At 44.5% G+C, this 26,007-nt stretch overlaps 2 protein-coding genes across 4 annotated transcripts in view; both read right to left on the bottom strand.

The window, feature by feature from the left end:
* The window catches only part of ALK (ALK receptor tyrosine kinase), a 306,001-nt gene that overhangs the window by 260,372 nt on the left and 19,622 nt on the right, over nt 1-26,007 (bottom strand). Inside the window, exon 1 of one of the 3 annotated variants that reach the window (XM_072332047.1) lies at nt 19,313-19,964. The exons of 1 other annotated variant lie outside the window; for it this stretch is intronic. In XM_072332047.1, coding sequence (XP_072188148.1) covers nt 19,313-19,883 — 571 coding nt within the window. In that variant the 5' untranslated portion in view covers nt 19,884-19,964. Of the gene's footprint in view, nt 1-19,312; nt 19,965-26,007 lie in introns of those variants that run through there. One more of the 3 variants, XM_072332048.1, reaches the window with a different exon arrangement.
* Nucleotides 19,998-26,007, bottom strand: part of LOC140249944 (uncharacterized) — a 63,248-nt gene continuing 57,238 nt past the window's right edge. The window contains exon 4 of the mRNA XM_072332220.1: nt 19,998-20,386. Within this exon, the coding sequence (XP_072188321.1) occupies nt 19,998-20,386 (389 nt within the window). The remainder of the gene's footprint in view (nt 20,387-26,007) is intronic.

The following is a 26,007-nucleotide window of genomic DNA, read 5'->3' as shown; positions in this document are numbered from 1 at the left end:
GTGCGTTGCAATTATATCTCCTTAATTATGCATACAGCTGGCTCTATTTTAAGATGCACCACCGCAATGCACACTCAGGCACTAAGGGTATCTGTCACTCCATGTGTCAGGCCCTTAACATTCTCACCCACCTGCTTGAGAATCACTAGTAGCAAATCAGAACAACCAGTCAGGCTTGCGGCCACCCGCCATTCATCAGCTTTGTCAGATTACTGCCACAGCCTCTTCATATTTCTCTCGTGTCAAACCTTTTTGGTACGCTTTTCAAAACAACAAGTCAATTTACTCTTAAGTTACTCCATAAACTTCTCGTTCGCTATCAAACTAAGCAGCCTTGCTTTCAAAGACAGACATGGATCACACAAATCTAAGCTGTCAGTTAAAAACAATAAGTTGAAATAACACACACAATAGTATTCAGTCTTGTTTACATTAGTATTGATTTAAGATGAGGCAATGTCAAATTCAACTTTGATCTCCTCTCAAATAACATTGCTTTACCTATGGAAGATCAGTATGTACCTATATAAATAGTAGGAATAGCTGTTTGTCCAGCATTCAGAGCACGTGGAAACCTCACCTTTGATAGAAAATAGTAATCCAACTGCAGGAGTGCTACGTTGGTACACTCGGGATATTTTAGAATAGAATAATTCCCATTGGAAGGGACCTAAAAAGATCATCTAGTCCAACTGCCAAATGCAAATCCACACAGACCACAACCATAAAACAGAAGCACAGCAAATCTAAACATTACTAATGAGAACTGGCTCTTCTATCACTACAAAACTGAAATGAAGCAAAAAAACCTGAGGTAGAAACTCTCATTTCTACTAGGCAATCTAGTATAGGTAATCTAGGATAGGTCACTCCAACACTACCCCAACAGCTCACAAATCTGGTTATATGGATGCCTGTGCTGTCTGCTCAATTCCTGCAACTTCCACGTGACAAAATAAAAGCCCTGTTTAACAATCGTTATCTCCTTTTACCACATGGTTATCCACCTAGTTGACCAAGGGAAGACAGTTGTTGTAATCTTTTTGGATTTCAGCAATCGTGCTGTTTCTCACAGTATCCCTCTGGACAACATGCCCAGCATACAGCTAGGCAAAGGCATGATGCAGTGGGTGAGCAACTGTCTGACAGGTTGGGCCCAAAGGGTTATAATATATCAGGTTGACAGCCAGCGACTAGCGAGTCCTACAGGGCTCCAATTTGGGGACAGTTTTCTTAGACATCACTGATGAGAATGTTAAAGTCTGCAGACAGCACTAAATTGGGAGAATCCTTCAAAGGCAGAGAAATCTTAGCAAATCTGAGGGCTGGGCAGTCACCAACCACATGAAGTTTAAGAGCAGTTTTGACCACTCAAACTGCACACACCATGTAGGTTGATCACTGCTATGGCATTCGTTGTAAAAATTCATTCAATGGCATAAAAACCTAAGAGTGCAGAAAAAACAATACACAGACCTATTAAACACCTGGTTCTAACAGCTATACTTGAAGCAAAGGATATAAACTATTAGAGTTCAGTAGATTATGAAACCACACAACATCCAGTCAGTCATGTAAATGAGATTTATCAAATGGCTAGGAGACATTCCCCATGTTCTTTTAAGGTACTTCATAATGACACTGATAGATGAAGTGCTCGGGTACCTGGCTCTGTAGGCTATAATGCTGCCAATACTCCAAAATTTATCAAAATGACAATTCAAAGCTATTTGCCTCTAGTTATTATAGACAGGCCAGTTGGATTTTGCACAACTTAGCTTAAATGACTAATGAAAGACCCTGGAAAGACAGTCACCATTGCTTTCAAGGTACGCATTACATTGCTCCAAGCTGAACTGTTAGAGACACTCTAGAATGTAAAACACTTTTATTACAGTTGTTGACAAAACATGGGCCCTTGGGAAACATTATAATTGTTAGCAAAAAATAACCAAGATTTTCCATTCCTGTGAAATGCTTATGTATCTGAAATATACCTTAGAGCAAAACAGAAGAGTTGGTTACAGATGAGGGTTAGAGTAGAGCTGGAAAAGCCTTCAGGATCGAGGTCTCATAGACTTCTCAGAGCGTCAAAACAGAATAGTGATATCTTGCTTGTAGAAAAAAAGAAGAAGTCAACAAGTCTCCAGATCAGGCCTACAAAAAGGTCACTATTCGAAATTCATTATTCAACAAGATTCTGGCCAAACACAACACAGAAGATATCTGATACCACTGGAATCCTCTCTTCTACACCTTCTGCAGTATCAAAAAGGCCAAGTCCAGGGCTTAGAAGTAATATTTTCTTGAGTTCTGTTTTGTTTGTTGCTTTTTTTCCTAAAAGCAGAGCTAAGGCTCAAGTATAATTTGGGCACGGGATGATTAATTAAACCGCTACAAAAGAACACAGAGCAAAATAGGAGAGTAGAGTTTGTACTTCCACAGCCTGAGCTGACGATGCCCCAGTACAATCCTAGGAGGCAAAGACTTGCAGCAGAGCTGGAACTCACCTCTGTGATCCCAGCAACGCTAACAGAATGTAGCCGAAGAGAAATAGCAGTTATGGCAGTGCTTTGTGTTTGTTAATATATAAAAAAAGGATATTTTTCACAAATAAGTTAGTTATCTTCATTGCTCTCTTGAAGCTAATCCCAATAAAAGACACTTTTTGTTTCTTACATGCTTTGTCATTTACACTCTTAGCAGATGTCTGTTCAAAACAACCCAAACTACTCTACTATCAGAAGAAAGCCCTGAGGTCGCTCTTACCTACTTTCCTGCAATGCATAATCTTTAAAATTCATTTCATTTTTTTCCATGATAATTTTGTGATCTCTTTTGATGCTGAAAATACTATTTTCTTTTCTTTCCTGGGAGGAACTGCATTTTAATCAGGCTTCCCAGAAAGAGCTTTTGCTGATCTTAATGTGAAAAGAAAATGCAAAGGGAAAAACAACAACAACAGCAAAAAACCATAAAACCCAAAAAAACAGGAAATGTAACTTCAGAACAACTGAGCTCACAGAAAAATGTTCAGAAGGATGAACATGGAAATACATGATGTCTACAGACTGCTTGGCTTCTACTGCACATCACAGGAACATCTGGAGAGATGTAATTAGAGCACAAACAGCTGCAATGCCCCCGACTGCTAATCTGAGTAGTTTCATTGTCACCTTGTGCTCCCTCACCAACTGCCACTCCTACCCAGTGACCTGCATTTTATGACTCCGTTCTTAGCTGTGCTGTATTGCCATACAAACATTAATCAGCAATAGGGTCACTGATCTATTCACAGAGCAGGATGGTGTCAGTGCTGTGAAGCGCTGTCTCTGTGAGCAAACCCAGCACTAGTCCTGTGTGACAAACAGATATCCAAGTCATGCCCTAAGGCACTTAAGAGAACTCATGCATGACTTGGGATTCAATGATCTTGTCAAAAATTTGTCACTCTCCTAATGAGTCCCCAGCTTTGTGTACCACTTTACTCTGCTGATGTGCATGGTGAACAGCCACGTACGCAGCGCATCATAAATCTGAATGCAGTATTCCAAGCAGCAGAGATGTTCATACTGATGACATTCACTGAAAAGAAGAGAGTTTAATAACAACAGCAACACAGCACAGCTTAAGCTGCCCTAAAGAAGCCAGACCAAAACTGACTTGGGAACTGCAAAGGCAAACTCGTTGGAGCTTTTGGTGTGGTAGAAAGCAGATCTCCACCTCCTGAGACAAACGCTAACAGCCTAGATGTTTACACTCCGTATACCTCCACCTGGTAGAAAGCAAACCCATGATCTCCAGGTACCTCTCAGCTGATGTTCCATTACATACAGTTTCAACTGGGGCAGAATAGACTCACAAGAGTGAGGAAGAAAAGCACAGGTCACAGCTGACAGTGCAACATATCACTGCCCATCGCTGACCTGACAGACACACCAAACTGGCTTGGAATGTATGCCACTACCGCAGTTATCAGCCCTAACCAGAGATTATATGAGATCCCTGCAAGATGAAGAAGAACAAAGCGAACTAAGCAAAGTGTTCAAATATAGAAGACTAAAGAACAAACGTTAGGTCAGAGTTTCTTATCTTCCTGGCAGTATCAGAGATGCTCCCAGATGACACATCAGAACACAACCTATTCAGTGTTAACAACCTTGGGAGACAGCCAAATTCACTTCTAATTCCCTCCCATTTCAGTAAGGCAGCAAGATTCACTGATGTTGTCACTTTGCTGAGAAGAGTATAATCACGTAAGGCTATGGAACTGCTTACAAAACAACTTCCCACCACACTTAAATACAGCAGTTTGTTACTTTATTGAGTGGCAGTCTGACCTGTTTTGATGAAATAGCTCAACCTGAGCTTAAGGTTATCAGATTATTAGAACTGCATTTCAAGGGATACCGTTAACAGATGGAATCTTAGTTTTTTAATACATTACTAAATGCACATTTAAGAGAAAAAAAACAACACCACAAAAACACACACGAAAACTGCAGAAAAACAGAGTCCCTCACTGCAAAGACGTCAGCTAAAAAACCCAACAACCCTTCACTTCATGGACGTTCGTGGCTGTGTCTGAAACACTGAAGCTGCCCTTATCTCTCTCCATTTTGAAGCGTAAAGATGCCTGATTCATTTTCCATTTAGCCAGCAAAAAACTTGACAAGACAGTAGTTTATCACCATGCTGTGAGCCTCCCTTAGCTTTGTCACTGCTCTAATGCTACTCAGAGAAACAGCAGCACTCTGCTTTTATGGAGCGCCTCTGAGAGAAGAGTTACATGTTCAGAAAAGCAATATAAAATATAGGACTTGGAAAGAAACCTTTAGAGAAAATCACATCAGGGAAGATTTGTATGGGACCAATCACAGAACCATGAGCTGGATCACATATCCTGAGCTGGAAGGGACCCACAAGGATTACTCAGCCCAACCCTGGGCTGCACACAGCACCTCCTTGTTCTTAGGCATACACTAAAAGGAAGAGCTGAAATTCCCTATTTATGACCCCAGCAATCTTAAGAACAATAATGGACACTACAGTGAGACAAGAGACACCTGTGATTCGTCCAGGGGAAAACAGCAGAGCTTCCAGCCCTTGTAGGATTCTGTCCTCAAGATGCCCTAATCACTCCAGCATAAGGAAAACATCCATAAGAATGTGGAAGCAGGATTTAGTCAAGCGGTGACCACAGGTAAGTGAGGAAGCTCTAGATAAAGAGCCACATTCTCAAAGCTAACTTGAAAGCCAGGCTTTCACTGCTAGCCCAGGGACATGCCTGAAGCAGCTCAAAGCTCACTATATAGAAGTTTTTCTTCTTAGAGCATCAGTACCAACATCCTGATGCAGAGTAAAGTTTATACTGCCTGAAATACAGTGCACCCATGAGAGAGAAATCTTGCTATGAAGCCAAAACTATGAACAAAGGGGACATTTCTCAGGACATTATTTGGAAGAAGCTCTGGTTGGACAAGTTTAGAAACTGAAAAAATACATATATTTCTGAACTGTTCCAAGCCCGAACTAGTACTTACAACTAAAGTAATTACAACTCTAGTAATTACAACTAAAAAGGAATTGCCTTTTAAAATAGCCTTGTGTTCTGCTCACCAACATCCGGAGTACTGCTGAATGACAATCTAGACATGAGTCAGTACTGTGTCCTCACAGCCCAGAAAGGCAGATGTATCCTGGGCCACATCCAAAGCAGCATGGCCACCAACATGAGGGAGGTGATCCTGCCCCTCTGCTCTGTGAAGAGACCTCACCTGGAGTACCATGTCCAGATGTGGAGTCCTCAGTACACGAGAGACATGAACCTGCTGGAGTGCATCCAGAGGAGGGATACAAAAATGATCCCAGGGATGGAACACCTCCCTATGAGGACAGACTGAGAGAGCTGGGGCTATTCATACTGGAGAAGACTCTGAGAAGACCTGAGAGTGGCCTTCCAGAATCTAAAGGGACAGAAGGCAGCACTCTTTAGCAGGGTCTGTTGTGAGAGGACAAGGAGAAATAGTTTTAGACTATAAGAGGTGGATGCCTCACCCTTGGAGACATTCAAGGTCAGTCTGGATGGGGCTCTGAGCACCTGATGGAGCTGTTCAATGCATTGGACTAGATGGCCTTTAAGATTCCCTTCCAACTCCAACGATTCTATGATTATAACAAGGCATTTTCTTTCTGTTCCTTCTCAAGTAAAAAGTGAGTTCTACTTTCACGGAGACATCTCAAGTTAGTTGATTTTTTTCTTTTCAGAACGCACATTGCCTCCATTTCCCCCTTCCAATCCATTTAATCTATTGGGGAATAAAAAAGAAAAAATCCACCTTAATTCCACACTTTTCAGTGACAAAAGGTTACTGGAAATAATGTCAGTATCAGATACTTCGAACTTTTACCATGAGGCATAAAAGGGTAAATTTATTGACCTTTTTAGTTTGAGGTCTGGAATACCATGTAAAAGTATCAAGAAGGCATGACTATAGCAGCACAGTCAGGGTAAGAAAGGGGAAGGGTGCTTAACCTCAGCCGGGAGATAGAAATGGTCTGTTTGCACTGCACCTTGGGGACAAACTGAACATAATTTCATATTAAGTAAAGGTAAAAAAAGAGTTGAGACTAAAGTCTTCAGAGAGATAGCACTTAATGAACAGAGGATATAAAGTTTTTAGAAGGTGATTATCAGAACTTTCCATTTCTTTTAATTTAGGCATATTATGATAAGACAGACAAGTACTTTCCTCCTGGGCTCTGGAGAGCTGATGTGTTTTGCTTTGCATTCACTAGGATACTTTAGTCCTTCATTCCCCTTATAGGGATGATACCTCTCTTGCCTTCGTTCAACTCAGAACCCAGACAGAGGATGCCACAAACCTGAGAGCTGGCTACAGCAGCACGTGTTTAACTGCTAACACCCATGAGCAACAGTTGATGCCCAAAGGCCCACAGTGCAATGACAAGACTTCAAGAATATGGGCTCTCAGCATCTCACATGCTTGTTTGGCCAGTGAAAGGACAACACTGCTCTAGTGGCTAAACTTAACAACAATATCTTCAACTATATCTTCTTTAGCTCATCATCCTAAGCTAGGAGCTTATTAAAAATAAACAAATAAAGCCTGAAAAGAAACAATTTTTAATCTTCTGCCATGAAAGAAACCCAACTGGTGTGCTGTGTCTTACGACGCACTAACAGCAGATAGCCTGGCAGCAAAAAGCAGGGAAGGTGGTTTCTGTCCAGTCTGCACATATCTTAGAGCAAGAGAGTGAAGTAGGTATATAACCAGAAGATGCCATTGACTTCAGCTGGCCTTTACCTCCCATCAAGCTCAAGTCCAAGGCCTTCAAGGAAACCTGGAAATTACAACTGCATGGAAGAGAAGTCCCTGCTCCCTATATGCTACAGCATAAATCTGTGGCATATCTCCACTTAGTTTGATCATTCTAGCCTGATTTAGTTGGTAGCAACCCTGCCCAGAGCAGGGGGGTGAAACTGGATGACTTTAAGGTCCCTTCCAACCTCGGCCTTTCCGTGACTCTATAGGATGACAGTCATTGCTTTCTCCACAGAATGCTACACTTCAGTGCAAAGTAATGTACTGCCTTCAGTTACACTAATGCAACCCTCCGTAATTTCTTTCTCCCAGCATTTCACTCAGTGTCCCAGTGACTCATCTACTTACCAGCTGCACATCTGCCTGACAAATTTGAGAGATCTTCCTTATGCAGTATGTCCTGAATGTCTTTCCAGGGTATCATGCTTCAGCTCTTTACCATTTAGAGGATATTGCTCTATTTATTCTCAGCTTCACGGTCCTCTTAATGTTTATCCACCAGCCATATTTCAAGCCACTGTAGTTACAGATAAGGCATTCTGCATCTGATTACTGGCCCAGTTATTACTTGTTTTGTCCTCTATATTTAGATGTATTTTACATGTTTGCTGGCTTCATTTCCACACACTATTATCCTTGTCAGAGAAAGATCATAGAAGTGGCAGGCGTAACAATGATCCTGTGGCCAGTTCCAGTAACAGTTTACCAACTCTGCTCCACAGTCACAGGGGGAGTTATTATCACCTGTCAAAATACTGATCTCTTTTGTTCTCTTTTAAGCTTGACAATATTTCCAACAGTAAATAAAAGTTTAAAGGTGCATTTGATTATTAATTAAAGAGGGACCTAGTTTTTAACTACCTTTAATTTGCATAGTTTGTCTACAGTCATGAGCTTTTGCCCTTGCAGGAAAATCTGGCCAGGTAAGATCCAAGGAGACTCTCACTGACTTGAGTCTTATACCAAACACTCAGTAAAGCACTTAAAATAATTTTATTTTGGTTATAAAATAAACCCTACGGTGCTGAAGCTCATCTATATTCTACTCTGGACTCATCTTGTCTCTCCTTATTTGCTTGCATTTCTTACATCAAAAGAAATTTCAAGGTTTCCTTTGACATCCCTACGACCAGCTTGACAGGCAGTCCCTTAGATAATCTGATCCCTCGGTGTACAGGTGTGGGTTCCTGTGGCGGAATTGGGAATTACAATGCATTTGTTTCATGGCTCTTCTGTTATATAGGAAGAGGCTCTAGCATAACCTCCTATAGAGGAAACCTGACTGTCCAGCTCCTTAAGACTCCATCTAGTGTGTCATTGTCTGTTTTCAAGCCTGAGCTGTGTCTTTCATTATACTAAAGGTCCCCCTTCCTATTAATCTTGTTGAGCAGCTCTCCTCTCTAAGCTCTGCTGCCCACAATTTGCGATTCCTTATTGTTGAGCATCCATCACACATAAAATTGTTTCTAAGCACCCCATTACTCATATATTTAGGGATGTCAAAGAAAGGCCTCCATGTAGCTCCCAAAGCAGTTTAGAATTCCCTTCTGCTTTCCCATCAAAGAGGCAAAAAGGACACAAATAGAATCTTATTTGAACTTACCAGGAAGGTAGACTTCCTTACATAGAAAGTTATAAGGGGGAGCAAGGCAAATAAAAGCAACAATAAAGCACAGTACATTTACAGTGTATGATGCATTAGCTGACGTCACAAGGCTCAACTGAGCAAGAATCTGTCCCCGAGTCCTCCAGGTGACTTTTTCAGTGCCAATACAACAGAACAACTTAACCCCATATGGAAACTAACACAAGTTTCCTTTTTGTTGTATTGTAATTAATATTACACAACCTAATGGCATTTCAGAACTCAAGCTATTAGAGACGCCTTCTGCTCAGCATGGTCACCAGTTTGGTTCTGGGACCATCTCCATAAACAGCCATGACATACAGCTGCGTCCTGGGAAGATCTGGTAAACTTCTGGAAAACAAATGAAGCAACTCACTGAACTCATCACTATGGGCTACCTAAAGAATTCTCATCCAGAACTTCCATAAGGCTCAGAGGAAGTTGCGTAGCTCTTTAAACAGCAGAGCTGAAAAAGCTGCACTTCACACATTTATGAAAAGGAGGATCAATTGATTTCCAGGGTCTATCTACTAATGGATTCCCTTTCCCAGCACAGGATTGCTGTACTCACTCATTTACTCATTCATTCATCACATCTCTGCAGCTGCGCAAACAGAGTCTGTAAACAAAATCTTTTCGCCAAGCTCCCACTGTGCTGGCAATATTAAGTGGCGAGCACACCAACACCCTGCAGAGAAGCAGAGTTCATTGATATTTCTTTCCTCTCTTTTCATATAGCTGACACTGCTTTACAATTGACGTTAAAAAAAAAAAAAGCAATAAACCTCAATATATTAAGTCTCCATCCAGACTGGTTGCTGAAGGCTTAATATCAACCATAATTATTATCCATAGAATGTTACTGAATCAAATCTTAAAACTTAATGCTGCCTTGTTTCAGGAGATAAAGACCAGTATACGGCTGGCAAAGCAGAGAAAGAAGTCTGATCAAAAGCTGTGTTTCATGTGGTCTCAAACTCTATGTACAAAAGGGACCAGACACTTCAATGTTATCCAAAATCCAAGGAGCTGGATTTTGTCTCCTTTACAGAACCTAGTGGCACAAACAGACACTCAGGAGATGTTCTTATTTGAGAACATAATACAATCGCCCACACAGCTCTTGAGTTGAGGACTGGTGAACATCACTCCTTGGAGATGCCGTGACAAGTCTCAGACTGTAATCTGCAATTAGTAGTAAAACCACCTCAACACTGAGGGGCTCCTCTAAACTGCAACCTCCCTCCATTTATCTGAGCCCTTGTGCTCTGTGCACAGCACCTTCATCGGCTTCAAACACAGTCACTTGCCTTTCCAGCCCACATGTTAATGCATGAGCTTCTCATCTGCAAAGCAGTTCCCTGGCCAGAATGCATCAGGCAGCTGCTTAATGGAGCACTTGGGCTGCCCTAATGCTTACAGCTGATTAAGACCGATATTCTCCCTGCCCACAAACATTTTATTTGACTTTTTGCAATCAGAATATCATCGATAATCCAGTTATCTTCTGCCTTTTTTTGTAGTACACAACTGTAAGAATCTCATCTCTGCAAAGAGATGAGTAGAGGAACGTGATGACAAGAGAGCAGGGAGGAAGCAAAGTGGCCCAACGTATGCCCTCCTCTACCAAAAAGCCATTGTGTTTCCCAGCAGGAGCTCCTGAGTAAAGCAAGCTTCATCTCCTCCCTTCCTTGGCTGCTAAACTAACTAACCATTATGCAGGCACCTCATTGCCCTACTAGCTGAGATAACACCCAGGTGAACCAGGAGCTCTTGTGCTTTACAAACATGAGAACTTCTGACTTCAGGGCCAAAGCTCAGGCCAGCCTTGACTATAGATCCACTCTCCACTTCTGTAGTGTTCCTATTTGGTAAGGTAACCATTAAATTGGGAATGCTTTATGAAAGTTCCATTTTTCAAAAGTATAGCAAATACTCCAAGGAAACCATGCAGAAGGGTAATAGGAAATACATACAGATAAACCTGTCCTGAAATGTCCACGTAAAGAGAAGCCAAGGAATTCCTTTTCTTAAAGATCTTATTAACCTTTTGCTGATGAAAGGAGATTACTGATCGAGAGCTAGATGAGGTCAATGCAGTAATTATACTTTGAAGCCTCTTCAAAGAAGCCGCTTGCAAGATGTAAAACAAAAAGAAGTTGATAAAACAAATTGTTATTTAAAGCAAGTCTTTTAGAAGAATTATTAACCTATAATAACTATTCTGGCCTCCTCTTCACTCTTGAAAAGTAATCCCTTCTCATTAGCTTCAAGTTTAATTAGCGTCAATAATGATTTGTCCCTCAGAAATAAGCACTGCATCATGCTCCCTAATGCTGACACACGCTGCCCTACAAGCGGAAAGGCCAGAGGGCAAGTTCTGAAGACTGGGAGCTACTCAGCACATCAGGGATGCTCTCAAAAAAAATCATTTAAAAACAACAACAGAATGAAACAAAAACCCACAACCCAATAAATTTATGTGAAAGACAAACACTGCAAACAGTTCAAAGCAAAGAGGATTCCAAGTAGCTCTGCCAATAACTGCTGCAGCGCTTCCAGTAAGACACTCTGCTCTGATTTCTTGCTCTTTCTTGGCCTTCTGTGGGAAGCAGAAAGGAGCATCACTATTTAGTACATTCCTAATGAAAAAATTGCATTCAACACTTGCATTCTAACATAATCAAATACTGCTATTTCCACCTTTGGCTTCTGCGGTCTCTCTGTAAAATAAATATAATAATGCTTCAAGATGTCAGTAGGGTGATAAGGCTTAAGGAATTTTGAGAAGTAAGATGAAAGGGGCTATAAATAGCCCAGACATTCTGATGCATCTGAGATAGCTTGGTACTTAAACAGCCAGTAGAAACAGCATGAGAATGCCAATGTGCATCCTGAAACCAGAAGTGTTGTGTCTTGTAGAGCTCTATGGTTTCCAACAAGTGAAATCACAGGTACTCAGCAACATATCACAGGCACTACAAAGACTGCACTCAAAAGCCCACGCAAGCTTTCAAAACCCAGATAGAAAGAAATGTCCAATGACATAGAAGTCCTGGAAAGAGCATGAGGTGAAAATATAAACCGTTCCAAAACATCTGTTGAGGCACATCACTGAGGATGTATATAGACGGGTATTACCTCTTCCTAACAGACATCAAGATATACACGTTCAAGTTGCCAAACACAGCCATGTCATTCCCCACACTCACCACCAAGTTTTTGTCTTTTCTTCACCTGATCATCTCACCATCTTTCAAGACATTGTTTTATAATACAGGAGACTGGAAAGAGCTGCCTGTAAGAAGACGGTGAGAAGGTTGCAGCAAGAGCCCACACCTCTTCCTTTATAGTACATTGCTACAGTGGACATCCAAGTCCAAACCATTCCACATATGTACTTGTTTTAACAGGAAAGTTCCTCTGCCTTGCGATAAGCATTGGGTGGCCACTAAAAGACTTCGGCAATCAGCAGAATAACTGGAAGAGCTGCTGGAGGCAGGCTTGAAGAGAGCATACCCCTTGTTTCTAGAAAGATCTAGATGAAAGGTTCAGGCCTAGCATCACAATTTTGCCATTTGTAATCCTGGAAGAAATGAGCACATCACTGAAGCTACAAATAATCTGAAATCCTACATTCTGTATTAGATTCCAATACCTTAAGCATCAAATCAGAAACAGAGCTCCTCACACCACATCCATGAGATTTCCCCTTCCCTAAAAAGCTACGTTTTGCCATTTGGGCTTTAAGAAAGGATAATGTTTTAACAGGCAAAAGCACGGCCCATAGTTTTTTTTCCAGTCTTTTGTCAGATCAGGCAAAACCACTGTCATTTGAAGTTTCAGAAGCTGGCTTTCCCTTAGCGGGAAGGAAATAGCAGCACTACGATTAGCTCTGCAGACATGGAAGTAAATCAATATGGCAGGTTGTTGTAGTTTTCCCTTCTAAATCTCAAGAGTTCAAACTTTCTTACTGCATTTATTGAAGGTTTTAGAAAGCAAGAGTAACCTGTGAAAAATGGCATCTTCCACCCAATGGAGCGTGGAAGCCTCGTAGAAGTACTACCCTTGTTATGCAAAGCACAGAACGATGGATTTCATGTTAAAGCCCTCTGCTGGTTCCAATTCCTTGTGTGATGCTCTCTTCCTCCATGCTCACTCACTGCCATATTCACCAATGGCAGACCCAATACTGCAAGACAGTTAAATCAGCATTAAAGAGTCAGAGCAGAACCCGAATCCTGCAACTACTCTAGAGCTCTTTGCAAAATACTGAAGGTCAGTGGCAAAAGTAAAAATAAATGCAAAATACCAACTGATAGAATATTTTCACATTGTAGGGATCACTTTGTGTTCAGCACCTACATTCCCATGTTTGCTCCTATCTTTGTGTAGCAGTGTACCATCTTCTTTAGAATATCTGTTGTTAGAAAGTAGCCTGGAGTCTGCGTAGCAAGCTATCAGCTCTACCTGCTGGATCCAGATAGAACAACTCAACCACGTGTCGTATCCTACAGGAGGGACAAGTGAAGACAATTCTCTATCGCTAACACTGACATAGTTTATAGCTTCTGAGAGCAGAGATATCTAAGTCCTATCTGTGTTGTCACGGCGTATTTCTGAGTAGCCATGCTAAGCAGTATAGTGACAACCAAGAAACTACTTGGCTGCCTCAGTCATAAATCAGAGCACCCATGTAAATTAGACTTTAGTCTCAGAACATGTTTCTTGCCTAAATATTTAAACACATAAATAACTTCCAGCAATTCCAGCTTGTCATTTTAAGCTTTCTGACATTCATTGTTCAGAGGAAAAGAAAGGTCAGACTTATCAAATCTGCATTTATGCATCCATGACATTTTTCTCCGACCAAGTTTTTCTTGAGTTAGAGGAGCAAGACAAATGTGGCACATTTCAGAACAGACCTTGCTTGGCTCAGCACTGCAGCCCTGCTGAGCAGCTCCTTGGCAAACAGCTGCTATGGCTCAGAGGGCAGAAGGATGTGGAAGGCAGGAAACTTGGACTGCTTGCTGCTAAACGTATCCCTTGTCAGTGCCCCTAGTCTCACTGCTCCAGGTTCTGTGTAGCCCAAGCAGATGCTTGGGAAGTGTCCAGGAATACTGCTTAACCTGATGGCTGCTTGGAAAGAAATCTCCAGATGGACTCCCAAAACAGCATCAACCCAAATAAGTGAGCACAGATGCATTGGGAAGGTGGTGTTTTCTTGACTATGACAAGGTTCAGTTATGACTCTAAGATCTGTGAGGTATACAGCAGCTAAATGCTGCCCCATTTCTCTGTTACTTTTAGACTAATTCACAAATACCGTCACAAACCAATTCAAGTACAGTTCAGACACTGCAAGACCAGCTCTGATTCTGCAGTGTGTTTCTACCTTCGTATAACAAAGCACTTAAGTTTCCCACTGCACTCCTCTGATGTAGGTATTTATTCTCTATATTTAAGGCTGAGGAAATTAAAGCACAACATTAGAGAAGGCATCTTTTTTAAGATCTGCTATAAATTTCCATACATAATAGTAAAGAATCAACCCAATCAACTGCGCTCCTTTGGGTGTTTGTTTATGGATCTTTTACCGAATAAACTTACAAACAGGAATATTTATAAGAACGTGTTCTGCCTAAGAGCAAATGAAATTTGCAGATTAAAAAAAAAGACCTGGAAATCCCAACCACATTGTGCCATAACCTCAACTCCCACTGAAGAGGGCAGCACCACACGACTCCCAGCAGAGCCACGTGGTACTGCAATCACAAAAGGTTTCCCATTGAAGTACTTAAAGGACTGAGCAGCGCCTCTAACATCATCAGCCAACTCATTGCTGACAAATGTGCAAAGCCCTAAGGGATTTGTGGGCAGCAGGTACACAGCGAACAAGGCACCATCATTAAGTGAATCATGTGCTGTGAGTTTCCTCTGGCATTGATGGTGTAGGTGCGTGCCTTGGCCAGGACAGCACAGATTTGGGACTGTCCTGCCCACCAGCCCAGCCAAAACCCAGCGCTATTGGCTTCCTTCCTCTTCAGAAGGCATCGTCATTTGAAGGCCTAGGTGTCCTAACACCTAGAACAACCCAAGGGTAAAAGAAAACCTCAGTTTGCACTAATGCATGTCTAAGAAATGCATAAGTCTCCAGCAGAACAGATGAAAACTACTTGCACTAAAATGGGAGCCATTCAAAAGCCCTACTGCAATGATTCAGACTTAGATTCACTGAGTTCTGATTTACCAGAAGAGGAAGATCACATCTCACATACCAGATCCAATCCCTTGACTGTATATGAGAGAACAATGGCGAACAACTGGAAAGCATTTGAAGCCTTTTACAGCCTTCCGCTGCGCCTCGCAGAGCTCCAAACTTCATTCTTCGGAAACAAAAAACACCAAAGCAACAAACAGAAAAGAAAAATACAACTACAAGACCCCAATCAAATGATACTACCTCAGAAATACGTGGAAAACGCTGGGGATTTCACCACAGTCAGCTTTCAGCTCCGAGCTCTGATTTTCATTTTCAAAACACTCGCTTTCAAAACCATATTTTCCTCTGCTCTGAAGTTCTTTCTAAGCTCACGTAAGAAATTCCTCCTGCCGATGAGCTCAGGTGCGCAGCAGCGCTACCCTAAAGACGCAAAGCCGGATTGTCTCAGTGTTATAATAGTGGCGGTATAGCAGTGAATGCAGTTCCAGGGAAAGTATGTGTGGCAAGTTAATAAAATTGGAGATGAAGGCCACTGCGCAGGAGTAATATTTCCCCTAGCCAGAGGATAAGAAGTTATCCATGGCTATTGAAGAAACAAAATTGGAATGTTAAATCTAATTCATGAATTAAAGTACACTGACCTTTAGAGGGAGGAATGACTCATTTTCATCCCGATAAGCCCCTTTTTAACACATGCTTCCCGCCTTTGCGTACGTAAGCGGCAATTAGTTCTCATGGAAAGTTATCTTATGGGCATTTCAGCTTATTAAACTTCCAGTGTAAACTTAACAAAGATGTATTTAGCAACATTGGTGGTCCGGGTACCCTCCAGTAAGCCATTTGGTTACCTGTGGCAAACACCTGTGCAGGGCCAGCACAGATGGGCTCTGCGTCCCTATGGAGCCCATGCAAGTGCGGAGCAATCATGCACTGAGATCGTTTGCAGGACAGCAGTGCACAAATTCCTGTGAACTCAATGGCTTGGCTGTTAAACAACAGCACCGCAGTAAGAACACCTTTCACTAACTGTGTTTGGTCACACACTGAGACAAACTGCTTCCCACCCCACACAAACACTATTAAAAAGGGGAAGAGCTTCACTTCAGTGAAATACCTCTCAGCCAGCATCAGAGCACAGCAGCTAAACAGCATACAGCATTATTCGCAGGACTCTTCCGTAACCTTAAACTCAATGGGAATTTGGCTCCTCGCGGGTTTTTCCTCATCCTGAGGTGCGATTCAATCTCCATTCCCAGGGAGGATAATTTTGTGAAAGTAATTAAGCAAGGTAATTACACTCCTTTTTTTTTCCCTGGGAAGTGCTGCAATTCTGGGCATCTCCGGTGCTTTTTGGAAAGAGAAAGGAAAAAAAACACAACAAAAAACCCCACTAAGTGTGTCAACATCAGTAAAGCCTCTTTACACTGTTGATGGGAGGATTGTGTTGTTTGAAATCCATTTCCAATTAGCTTAAGCAATGTAAGAAAGGCTCAGTTGCCGTAGGAAGGGCTTTAGTTAAGCCCTGTTCAAATTAGCTGCGATGGTGATAATAATTGCTGGAATCTGCACACTTCTGGGCTGCTGGATGCCCCTGGTGCTGCTATCACTGTGTCAGCACATCCTGCTGTCAGCAGGGCTACGTGGTGCAAATTTCAGGCTGGCCGTGACATGCAGCGTTCATATAGACAGCACCTTCACAGTGCAAAAAGAATGGATGTTTAACATCCTCAACTCCACGCTAAAAAGCTACGAGCAAAGCCCTGTCGTGGTATAAATACAGCACAGCTTAATTACAGGCAAAGCAGACAGAGAATTTAATAGCAATGTCAAACTTCAGGAACATCAGTGCAGAATTCAGGAGGAAGCTGGAATTGTTACAGGAGATCAGGAACAGCTGCTAGGAGAAGGTACTGCTGTGAAATAGGTAGCCGAGCTCTGCATTCCTTCTGCTCCTCCTATTCCTGCATCCCTGCAATGGACTCTGCAAGGCTGTATTGCAGTAAAAGCAGCAGAGCTTTGCCTTCAGCGTGATTGCACTGGGCAGAGCTAACTGCTGCTCATCTCTCAGCAAAAACATGGATTGCTCAATAGCGAGGACAGCACCCAGAGCCTGACAAACTTTGCTCAAGGCTCCATGCTGCACTCATGGCATCGCAGCGCCTGTTCATTCATGAGGATATCCTTCACCCAGGTTAAAAACCACACCTTCATCCTCAAAGACGACAGCTGCGTGCCCTCCAGCTCCCTCACCGCTAAAGGCACCAGAGCTGAACTAGCATTAAAAGCTAAGGCTGCGTCTCCACTGCCAAGAGAGATCCTTGAAGCAAAGGAACTGCTACTCATAAAGAATTTCCCAAAGAGAGAAAGAGAGCAGGTGTGGTGGGCTTGGACATCTTTAATATTATTTTAAGACTATGTTTCCATACAGACACCTTACAGCAAGTGATCTCTCTGTTTCACCTCTGCCAGAGCTGACCCAGGTATCTCACTTCAGCCCCAAGCATAAGACTGATTCACACAGAAACCGTTCTGATGGTCCGCTTTGATTTTAGCTGCAGGTAGCAAGGAGTGAGATGAGCTCCATTGGCATTTACTCACATTGCTGGCCCAGCTTTACAGCTGAACGTGAAATTAAATAAAAGTAATACACAGTTGCTCCAACTTTGTGTTCAAAGCCCAGCACTGACTTCTCTCACCACTTAAAAACGTACCTAGGTTTGTTTTGTGGTCCATTAAGTGGCTACTCAGGGACACACCACCAGCTCCATAGAAGCTACCAAACTGAGCTCACTGTGACAAGATCTTTGATCCTGCAGCCCCCTCGCTATTACAGCCTTGGTATGAGAGCCTGAACCAGAGCTTGTGTGAAAGGTACCAGGAACAAGCAAGGTAGAAATCTCTCCTTATTTGGCACAAGTTACAAATTGGATTTAAAGATTTATACTGGATGAAGGATCTGCCCCCTACCCTGACTTCACATCCCTACCATCCAGGACTAAAAATACAAGCCAGGGTCTCACTTCAGAGAGATGCCGATGCTATGCGAGCCCCCTCAGATGCACGGCTTCTCATCATACTGTGCTGATACAGCCCACCAAGTACCATCTACGGCATTAAAAGGGACAGGAATCAATTCGGTGCCGGTTCACTGTGGCTGTGCCTGACCAACAGCTTAACACTTGACTGCCGTCCACGCACGGCGGGGTGGGGGAGCACACTGAAAAGCTCCGCCACTGACGGGCTGAGATAATGACAGCTTAGTAACAATGAAACAATAATTGAAAATAGCAAGAACTACGCGGAATGAGTGATGCACGGCACAATTGCTCACCACCAGCCAACCGATGCCCAGCCAGTCCCTGAGCAGCAGCAGCCCCCCAGCGTTACCCCGCTGTTATTGCTCAGCGTCACACCACATGGTAAGGACATCCCTGGGAACGGCACGAGTCAGCAGAGCCGGTGCTCTCCCGGCTCCCCAGCCCCTGCCTGCCTGCAAGGCAGCGCGAGAAGCTGGGAAGTCCTCGGCTCTGTGCAGCACTGCTCAGCAATAACTGAAACATCCGTGTGTTAGCGCTATTCTCATCCTACATCCAAATCACGGCACCGTCCCAGCTACTAGCAAGAAAATTAACTCTCTCACAGCTGGAAGAAAAGAAAAAAAAAAAGCTGGGAGAAAAGCGCTTTCTTTCACGTTTGCCTGTCACCCATCGTATGTTTAGAGAAGGGCAATAAGGCTGATAGAGATGTCCAATAACATTCGTGTACCGTCTGACCGTCAGACCGAGCTTCGGAATGCTTCCGCCGTTCCCCGAGGTTCGCCCGCACATCACCTTGGGAATCCCTTCCAGCCCACTAAGAACACACCCTAGAAAGGGATGGGGAGGGTCGGACATCCTGACCTCGCTCTCCTGAGGCTAACGACACTTCCACCTTCGGGTCCCATTCGTGGCTGCCTGGCGCAACGCCCGCACTGCATACAAACCCCTCGGCGCTCCCTAAGCTGCCCTCCTGGCTCCCTAAGCCCGTGGGTACGTTGGGCGGCAAGGACGAGCCGCAAGGGGAAGCCGCGGCCGGCGGGGGGAGCTGGCAGTGCCCGGCATGCAGCGCCCGGCTCACCTGCCGCCGAGACGTGGAGGAGGAGGCGTGGGCGGGCGGCTCGGATGGCCGCCGAGAGCCCTCGCTCGCCGCCCGGAACGGCTCCGCGGCGCTCGGGCATCACCCGCACCCGCAGCCGCCCGTCTCCGGCGCGGAGCCAGCCGGCGAACGGCTCGCTGAGGTCGAACTCCAGGCGCGCCCCGGCGGCGCAGCCGTCCCGCAGGCTGCCCTCGCCCACCTCCAGCACCAGCTGCTTGGCGCGCCGCAGCCGCCGCCCGCCCGCGGAGGAGCCGCCGGAGAGGACGAGCGGCGCGGCCGGCGGCGGCTGGGAGGGCCCTCCTCGGGCGGCGCGGAGCAGAGGCGCGCAGTCCAGCAGCAGGCGGCCCGTCGCCGAGGAGCGGCCCGGCGGCGCCAGCACCAGGTCCCGCACGTAGGCGCGGAACAGCGAGGGCACGACGAAGTCCACCGCCAGACTCCTCCTCTGCAGCCGCGACAAGCCGGGGCCGTCCCGCGGCCCCGCCGCCCCCGGGGCCAGGCTGAGGGCGAGGCAGGCGGCGGCCAGGAGACGTGCGGACAGCCGGCTCCCCGCCATCACCCGCCCGGCAGCCCGCGGTGGCCGAGGAGCGGCGCTGGCGCGGGGCCGGTTCGAGCGCAGCCGCTGCTGCGCGGGCTTTGCCGGCTCCAACTACCCGCCACAACGCGGGCATTACCCGGCGAGCGCTGACGTCACGCTCGAGCCCGCCCGCCGGCAGCCAATGGCTGTTCGGGCAGCCGTCATTATGCAAATAAAGGGGGCGTGGCCGGGGTGGCGGAGGCGCGCCCGGCGCCCATTGAGAGAAACCGGTACGGCGCGGCCGGGCGGGCTGCAGCGCCACGGGACGGGCGGGGCCGCAACCCGCGGGTGGCGGAGGCTGCGGGTCCCGATGCCGCCACACTCCGCTTTTTGGCTCCGGACCGGCAGCGATGGGAAGCGCTGCCCGTTTGTCTCCCTTCCCTTTTTGCTCCCATCCTTCTTCCCGTTCCTGCCTTCCCTCCGCCCCTCCTTGCCTCCATAGGAGCCGAGGTCTTCCCCCAGCAGCCCTGGGTATGATCCCTCTGTTGAGGAAAATGAAGCGAGACAAGCGAGGGGAAGGAATCAGTGCAAAAGTCATTGTGGAGAATGGAACGGAACCGCTCCGTTTCAGAATGAAAACAACAGCCTTTAGAAAGGTTCATCTAGCAATCTCCCTTATTTTTACCTATATTAAAGACAATAAGATGGCTGTAATTGCATTAGTGCTGTGCCTTACTATAGCTAATCACAGCTCATTCATACTTCTGGAAGTTGCCTGCATGAATTAATGACTTCTTATTATCTCTTTAGTTTGATACTTAATGCGTGTATATTTTTATAATCTAGGTACTTCAACTATATAATCATTAGGGTGCAATTATTCTGTCATGTGGTTATTCTTCTGCTTATATCAAATTAATGTTAATATACAGATACTCTGGAGCAGAACCACCGAGTAATTCCCCCGTAATTGTAGCGCTAAAGAGTGTAATTGCAGGCACAGTGCTACAAGAGAAACAAGATCTTTCTGCACAGAGGAGCTGAAGGAGGAACTTCAGGGCAGCTGTCACGTGAAGTTACATAATGCATTCCATACGGAAAGGCACTTTGTGCTGCATTCAGCCCCATACAGGTGTACAAACTCTAAGCCATCCTTTGCCCAAGGAGGCTGTGGATGCCCCATCCCTGCAGGCATTCAAGGCTGGGCTGGATGTGGCTCTGGGCAGCCTGGTCTGGTTGGTGACCCTGCACATAGCAGAGGGGTTGAAGCCGGATGATCATTGTGGTCCTTTTCATCCCAGGCCATTCTATGACAGTGTTTTCCCACCTGATGCTGGGCTGGGTACATGCCCTCTTTCCGCTTCTTGCAAGCTCTTCTTGCTTTGCAGTCCATTAGATTCACTTGCTCAACGTGTGAACCCCAGTCATTCACTTTTAGCCTTCAGTAATACTCTGGAGTTTGGGTTCCCTCTTCTTAGGTGAGCAAGGCTAGAAGAACACTGGAATACACACACACGCAAGTGGCCCACTGGACTTTCCATTCAGCCTCTTCTTTTACTCCGATGGTCAATCACATGAACGTGCACATCTGTGGGCTGGGAGCCCAGTCCTCAAACCTGCCTTCTTCATATTCTGCTGGACTGCTGTTTTCCTCTGCTTGAGCAGCACATGCTAGTGAGTCTTCCACAAGGAGGGATGGCAATTACTGCAGAAAAGCGGTGTGTTAGGCATAGGAAGTGTTCTAAAAGTTCCCTCACATGGTTTATTGTAGGTTATTTTCCTGCTTTCACAGATCTGATTTCTGTTATGTGAAGGCAGTACTTTCGGACTTCTGAAGTTTTCAGTTCTTGGCATTTTCCTCTTGGATTCAGCCAGCTTGAGCTGAATGCTCAGCTCATGTGAGTGAAAGGTAAGTCTTCCATGGCCCTTAACAGTCTACACACAGGTCTCAGTTCCAATTTCTAACTCAGCTACTAGGTACAGAGTAACTGGATCAATTCCTTTATCCCCAGCATCCTGCAGAGACAGGGCACACCTTCCCCAATTATCCTTTTTTGCAGTGATTATAAAGGCATTTCACTGACCTTCCTCTCACCGGGAAGCCATAGTTGGTCCCAGCAATGAGTCACACCAGCATGACTAGAAACTTTGCTCTCCTCTGAATGAGACAAGAGCCGTGTCAGTGCCTCCAGGTGCTCTCCCTTCAGTTGAGTCAGTCGCTCCCTCTCTTCAGAGTGCCTTCTCTGCTCCATTCAGTGGGAAAGCTGCTGAGCGGGTGGAAGTTTTGTGGTGTGGTTGAACTAGGACAAATGGGATTTGCTTCTCATCAGCGTTAGCAATGTGAGCTCTGTATGGACCCGAGTGGCTCTGCCATCTGTTTGGGGGATGTTCCCTAGGGGACTATACAGAAAAAGCCCTGAGATGCCTGGAGACAGTGTACGTGGGTGGGGGTACAGCCCAGCCTTCCTGCAACACATTGCTCTCAGTGAAAGAATCTGCATGTGCTTGGAAAAAACAAACAAGCAAACCTTGGTCCAGAGACTGTACTAGCAGCTAGCAGGCTGTCACCTAATAGTCCCACAGAAATCAGGTAGCACATAAAAGTACATAGATGTGTAATATTTCCACCGTATTACCTTGTTTTATTGCTACAAATCACGAGGAGGTTACAGCTGAAAACTGAAGTGAAAAGGTATATTTATTAATAGGTACTAAATGAAACAGAAACAGATGTTAATACGTTGAAAGGGAGAAAGAGAAAACGGACCCATTAATGAAGAGAGGCAAAGAAATCAATAAGGGATTTCCAGTGGTTGAGTTGGCAAGCTGCGTTTTTATCTCCCTTTTTGATTGCTCTTTAAGGAGAAGAGTGGTATGGATATTTGGGAAAGAATTGAAGCCTGGTCAATAGAGCTGTTAATGAGGGACAGGTAAGGAAATACTTTGTACAACTCTGTGATAGGCTGTGATCAGCAGATCTGGACAATATGCTTCCCAGGTTTTTAATTTAGCTAATGAATTGACTGTGTCACTGGCAATTAATTCTGAAAAGCAGAAGAGATCTCAGGATGTCTCGAAGGACGAGGGTGGGGTGAGATGAAATACAGTTCTAACCTTTACAATGGAGAAAAAGAGTCACATTGGCAGATGTCTGTATTTCAGCAGCAGCAAAACAACGGAAGAGACTTAAGCCAGACAGGTACTTCGGTGGGAGTGCAGCGGTGTGCGAGCCGAGTATGTTACACTCCTGGAAGGCAAATCTGCCAGGAAAAGACTCAAAAACCTCAAACATTGCACATTAGTACCAAGATAACGATATTACTTCTTGGGGCTCTAATTGCATCTGTGTAGATATTGGAAAAGACCCAGAAAAAAATTAATACCTCCACTTGCTAATAAACCTTTGCCAAAACTTGATGTGAAATATTAGTAGGGTAAGACTGCAGCCGGACAATAACATTTGGCCTTAGAATTAAGTAGAAGACTACTGGAAACTGCAGCGCTATGAGTGTAAGGAGGGTATATAGTAGACTGAGCAAGCATCAGCAATTGCTTAGTCCTAACCTTTCTGCTAATACTTCGCTGGTAATACAGTGTCCATTCTAGGCAGTGCTGCCTTGGAAAGGCTTCACCCATAGCAAAATAAATGGGGACAGTAATTTGGACAGGACCGCTGAAATGTCAGTGAAGCAACAGGAGAGAAATATTGTGGAGGAATTAAGCTAAGGCAACAAGGAAGCAACAAGAACAGCGTGTTTCAGCTGGATTCTGGGAAGAAGCAGCTACTACCGAGTATAAGCACTCCTGGTGCCATCCAGACACCTTCTTTGTCTCCCTCCAACCTCAGAGTTCCCAACCCAAAATGATGGTTATCTGTATTCTGGGGATGTATTAGATCGAAAGTGTAACACCAAAACTAAGGGTCTGTACACAATAAACTTTTCAAGGAGAGAGCTGAGACTGTGTCTAGACGTGTCAGGTTAGTGGGAAGACCCTGCAGTGGGATATGGCAACGTACATCTTGCTTGGGACTGAGCAGGAACAGAGAGCATTCTCCATGTCCCTCTCTGTGGTATCTTTTCTTTAGCATGCTGAGTTGAACCACCTGAGGTGTGTCAGACCAACAGTGTCCAGGTGACAGCCCAACCTCTACTTAGGTAGATCTTTCCTCACTAGGCTTTGGCAGTACAGTTGCTCATCAATTTGCATCTGATTTATGGAAGGCAGAGGTTCTTACTGTCTGCCTTGCTACCCTGAGTCCTGCGGAAGAATTCGATTCAGAGCTTGTAATTGAGAGGCCAGATAAGAAATCCTATAAATCTCAACTGTACCGACTTCAGGGAAGCTTCTTCGAATTCACACTAATGAGGCAGAAAGCAGATTCTGGCCTTCACTCATCACTTTGTAGTTACTTTGGCTCCCTGAGACAAAGGCAGTGAATCAACGATGCTAATTACTTCATTCACAGCTTTGCTTAAAGCTACCTGCCCTTCCTTTGGCTGTTGAGTGTTTCTAAAGTAGCCTTCCATTTGCTGAGATAAAGCATAACAACTAATTTTATTACGTTCTTTCTTTTTTTTTTCATCTTCCTCATCATGTCAATTAGCGTGTTTGCATTTTAACGGAGATGCTGCCTGGAACCATTCTGGCTGCTAATGTCACAATTAGTGTTTCTTCCTGTTGGACCAATTATAGGTGATAATGTTACTGTTTGACAGCGTTTGTGTTCTAATTGAGAGCCTGATTACAAATTGGGTGCTCAATTCCAGCCAAGCTGTTTCTTCTTCACAGGGTATCCCCTAGTCACAGCTTTCTACACAGCGCTGGGATTACATATGGAAAATAAAAAGAGATGAGTCATCACTTATAGGAAATATTTTCTAACCTTCAGACAGTTTCATCTCTCCTCTTTTCTTCTTGATTACTCCGAGCATTTTTTCTTATTTGCTTGGAATGTTTATCAAGGACGGAACATGCCACGGATATAAGCAGGATGGAGCTTTTGAATGACAAGTTTAATCCATCATTTAATGCCCGCACTTTCACAAGTCGGCCCTGAACCCCTGATGGCCAATATCACCCAACACCAGGGTGCATCAGTACAACAGTTTTGCCCATTAAAGGAAACAAACAAATCAATGCTGAAAACACGTCAGTCTATGAAATGGAGAAAAACAGCCCATAAAGCAGGTTCTGGGATAAGAACAGAGTAAGATGAATTACTGTACTTATTATAGGGGGGAAATCTCATTTCTTGAATAAGAGAGAGAGAGAGAGATGTGGTCTCATCTTACTTCCAGTGCTATGTAAAACAGCACAGGGACATTTGACTGAATTACCTCTCCTGTAAATCTGTTTGCCTCACCTTGCATAAATGCAGGAGTCTGCTTTTAAATCTGCAGCAGAATTTATGTCCGTTTGGATGCTGATGTGCACAAGCAAGGTTATAAAGCATATGGAATGGAGCGTAAGCACAGGGCAGGGTGGAAGCTGGTAAGCACCATGTTTGTGCAGTCTGTGTTGTGGCTTTTCCTACCGTGTAGTATAAAACACATCAGCAATCAAATGGGATTTCTTCCCTGATCACATGGATGAGCAATATACACACACAAATATGAACCTGCCTTGCTTCAGTTCCCTCAAGTGAATTGCGTTTACAAGAGTGAAAAAGCTTATTTTATGGCATCAAAAGTGATGGTTGAACAGCAGTCAAGCTACTGCAACACTCCTGTTTCACAGATACTGAAAGACCCCGCTGGACTCTGGAAAGCAGTTTCTCCAAGAGAGCTCAATTGACTACATGAATTCAACAGAGCAATACCATGAAGTCAAAAGCATTTCAGCGGAGCATGCCTGATGCTAAGCCTCCTCCTATACCAACTGATAGAAACCACAGTTTCCCTACAACACTGTAAAGCAGTTGGCGTAGTTTAGTTTCACATCAGCAAGAGCCCTCGCTGCTAGGCAATACTCACTAGGCAGTACTCACTAGGCAGTACTCACTAGGCAATACTCACTAGGCAATACTCACTAGTCAGTACTCACTAGGCAGTACTCACTAGGCAATACTCACTAGGCAATACTCACTAGGCAATACTCACTAGGCAGTACTCACTAGGCAGTACTCACTAGGCAGTACTCACTAGGCAGTACTCACTAGGCA

The sequence above is a fragment of the Excalfactoria chinensis genome, chromosome 3 (genome assembly GCF_039878825.1).
Source record: "Excalfactoria chinensis isolate bCotChi1 chromosome 3, bCotChi1.hap2, whole genome shotgun sequence".
Taxonomy (NCBI): domain Eukaryota; kingdom Metazoa; phylum Chordata; class Aves; order Galliformes; family Phasianidae; genus Excalfactoria; species Excalfactoria chinensis.
Note: the sequence above shows the minus strand (reverse complement) of the source record. Positions and strands in the feature narration are given on the sequence as shown.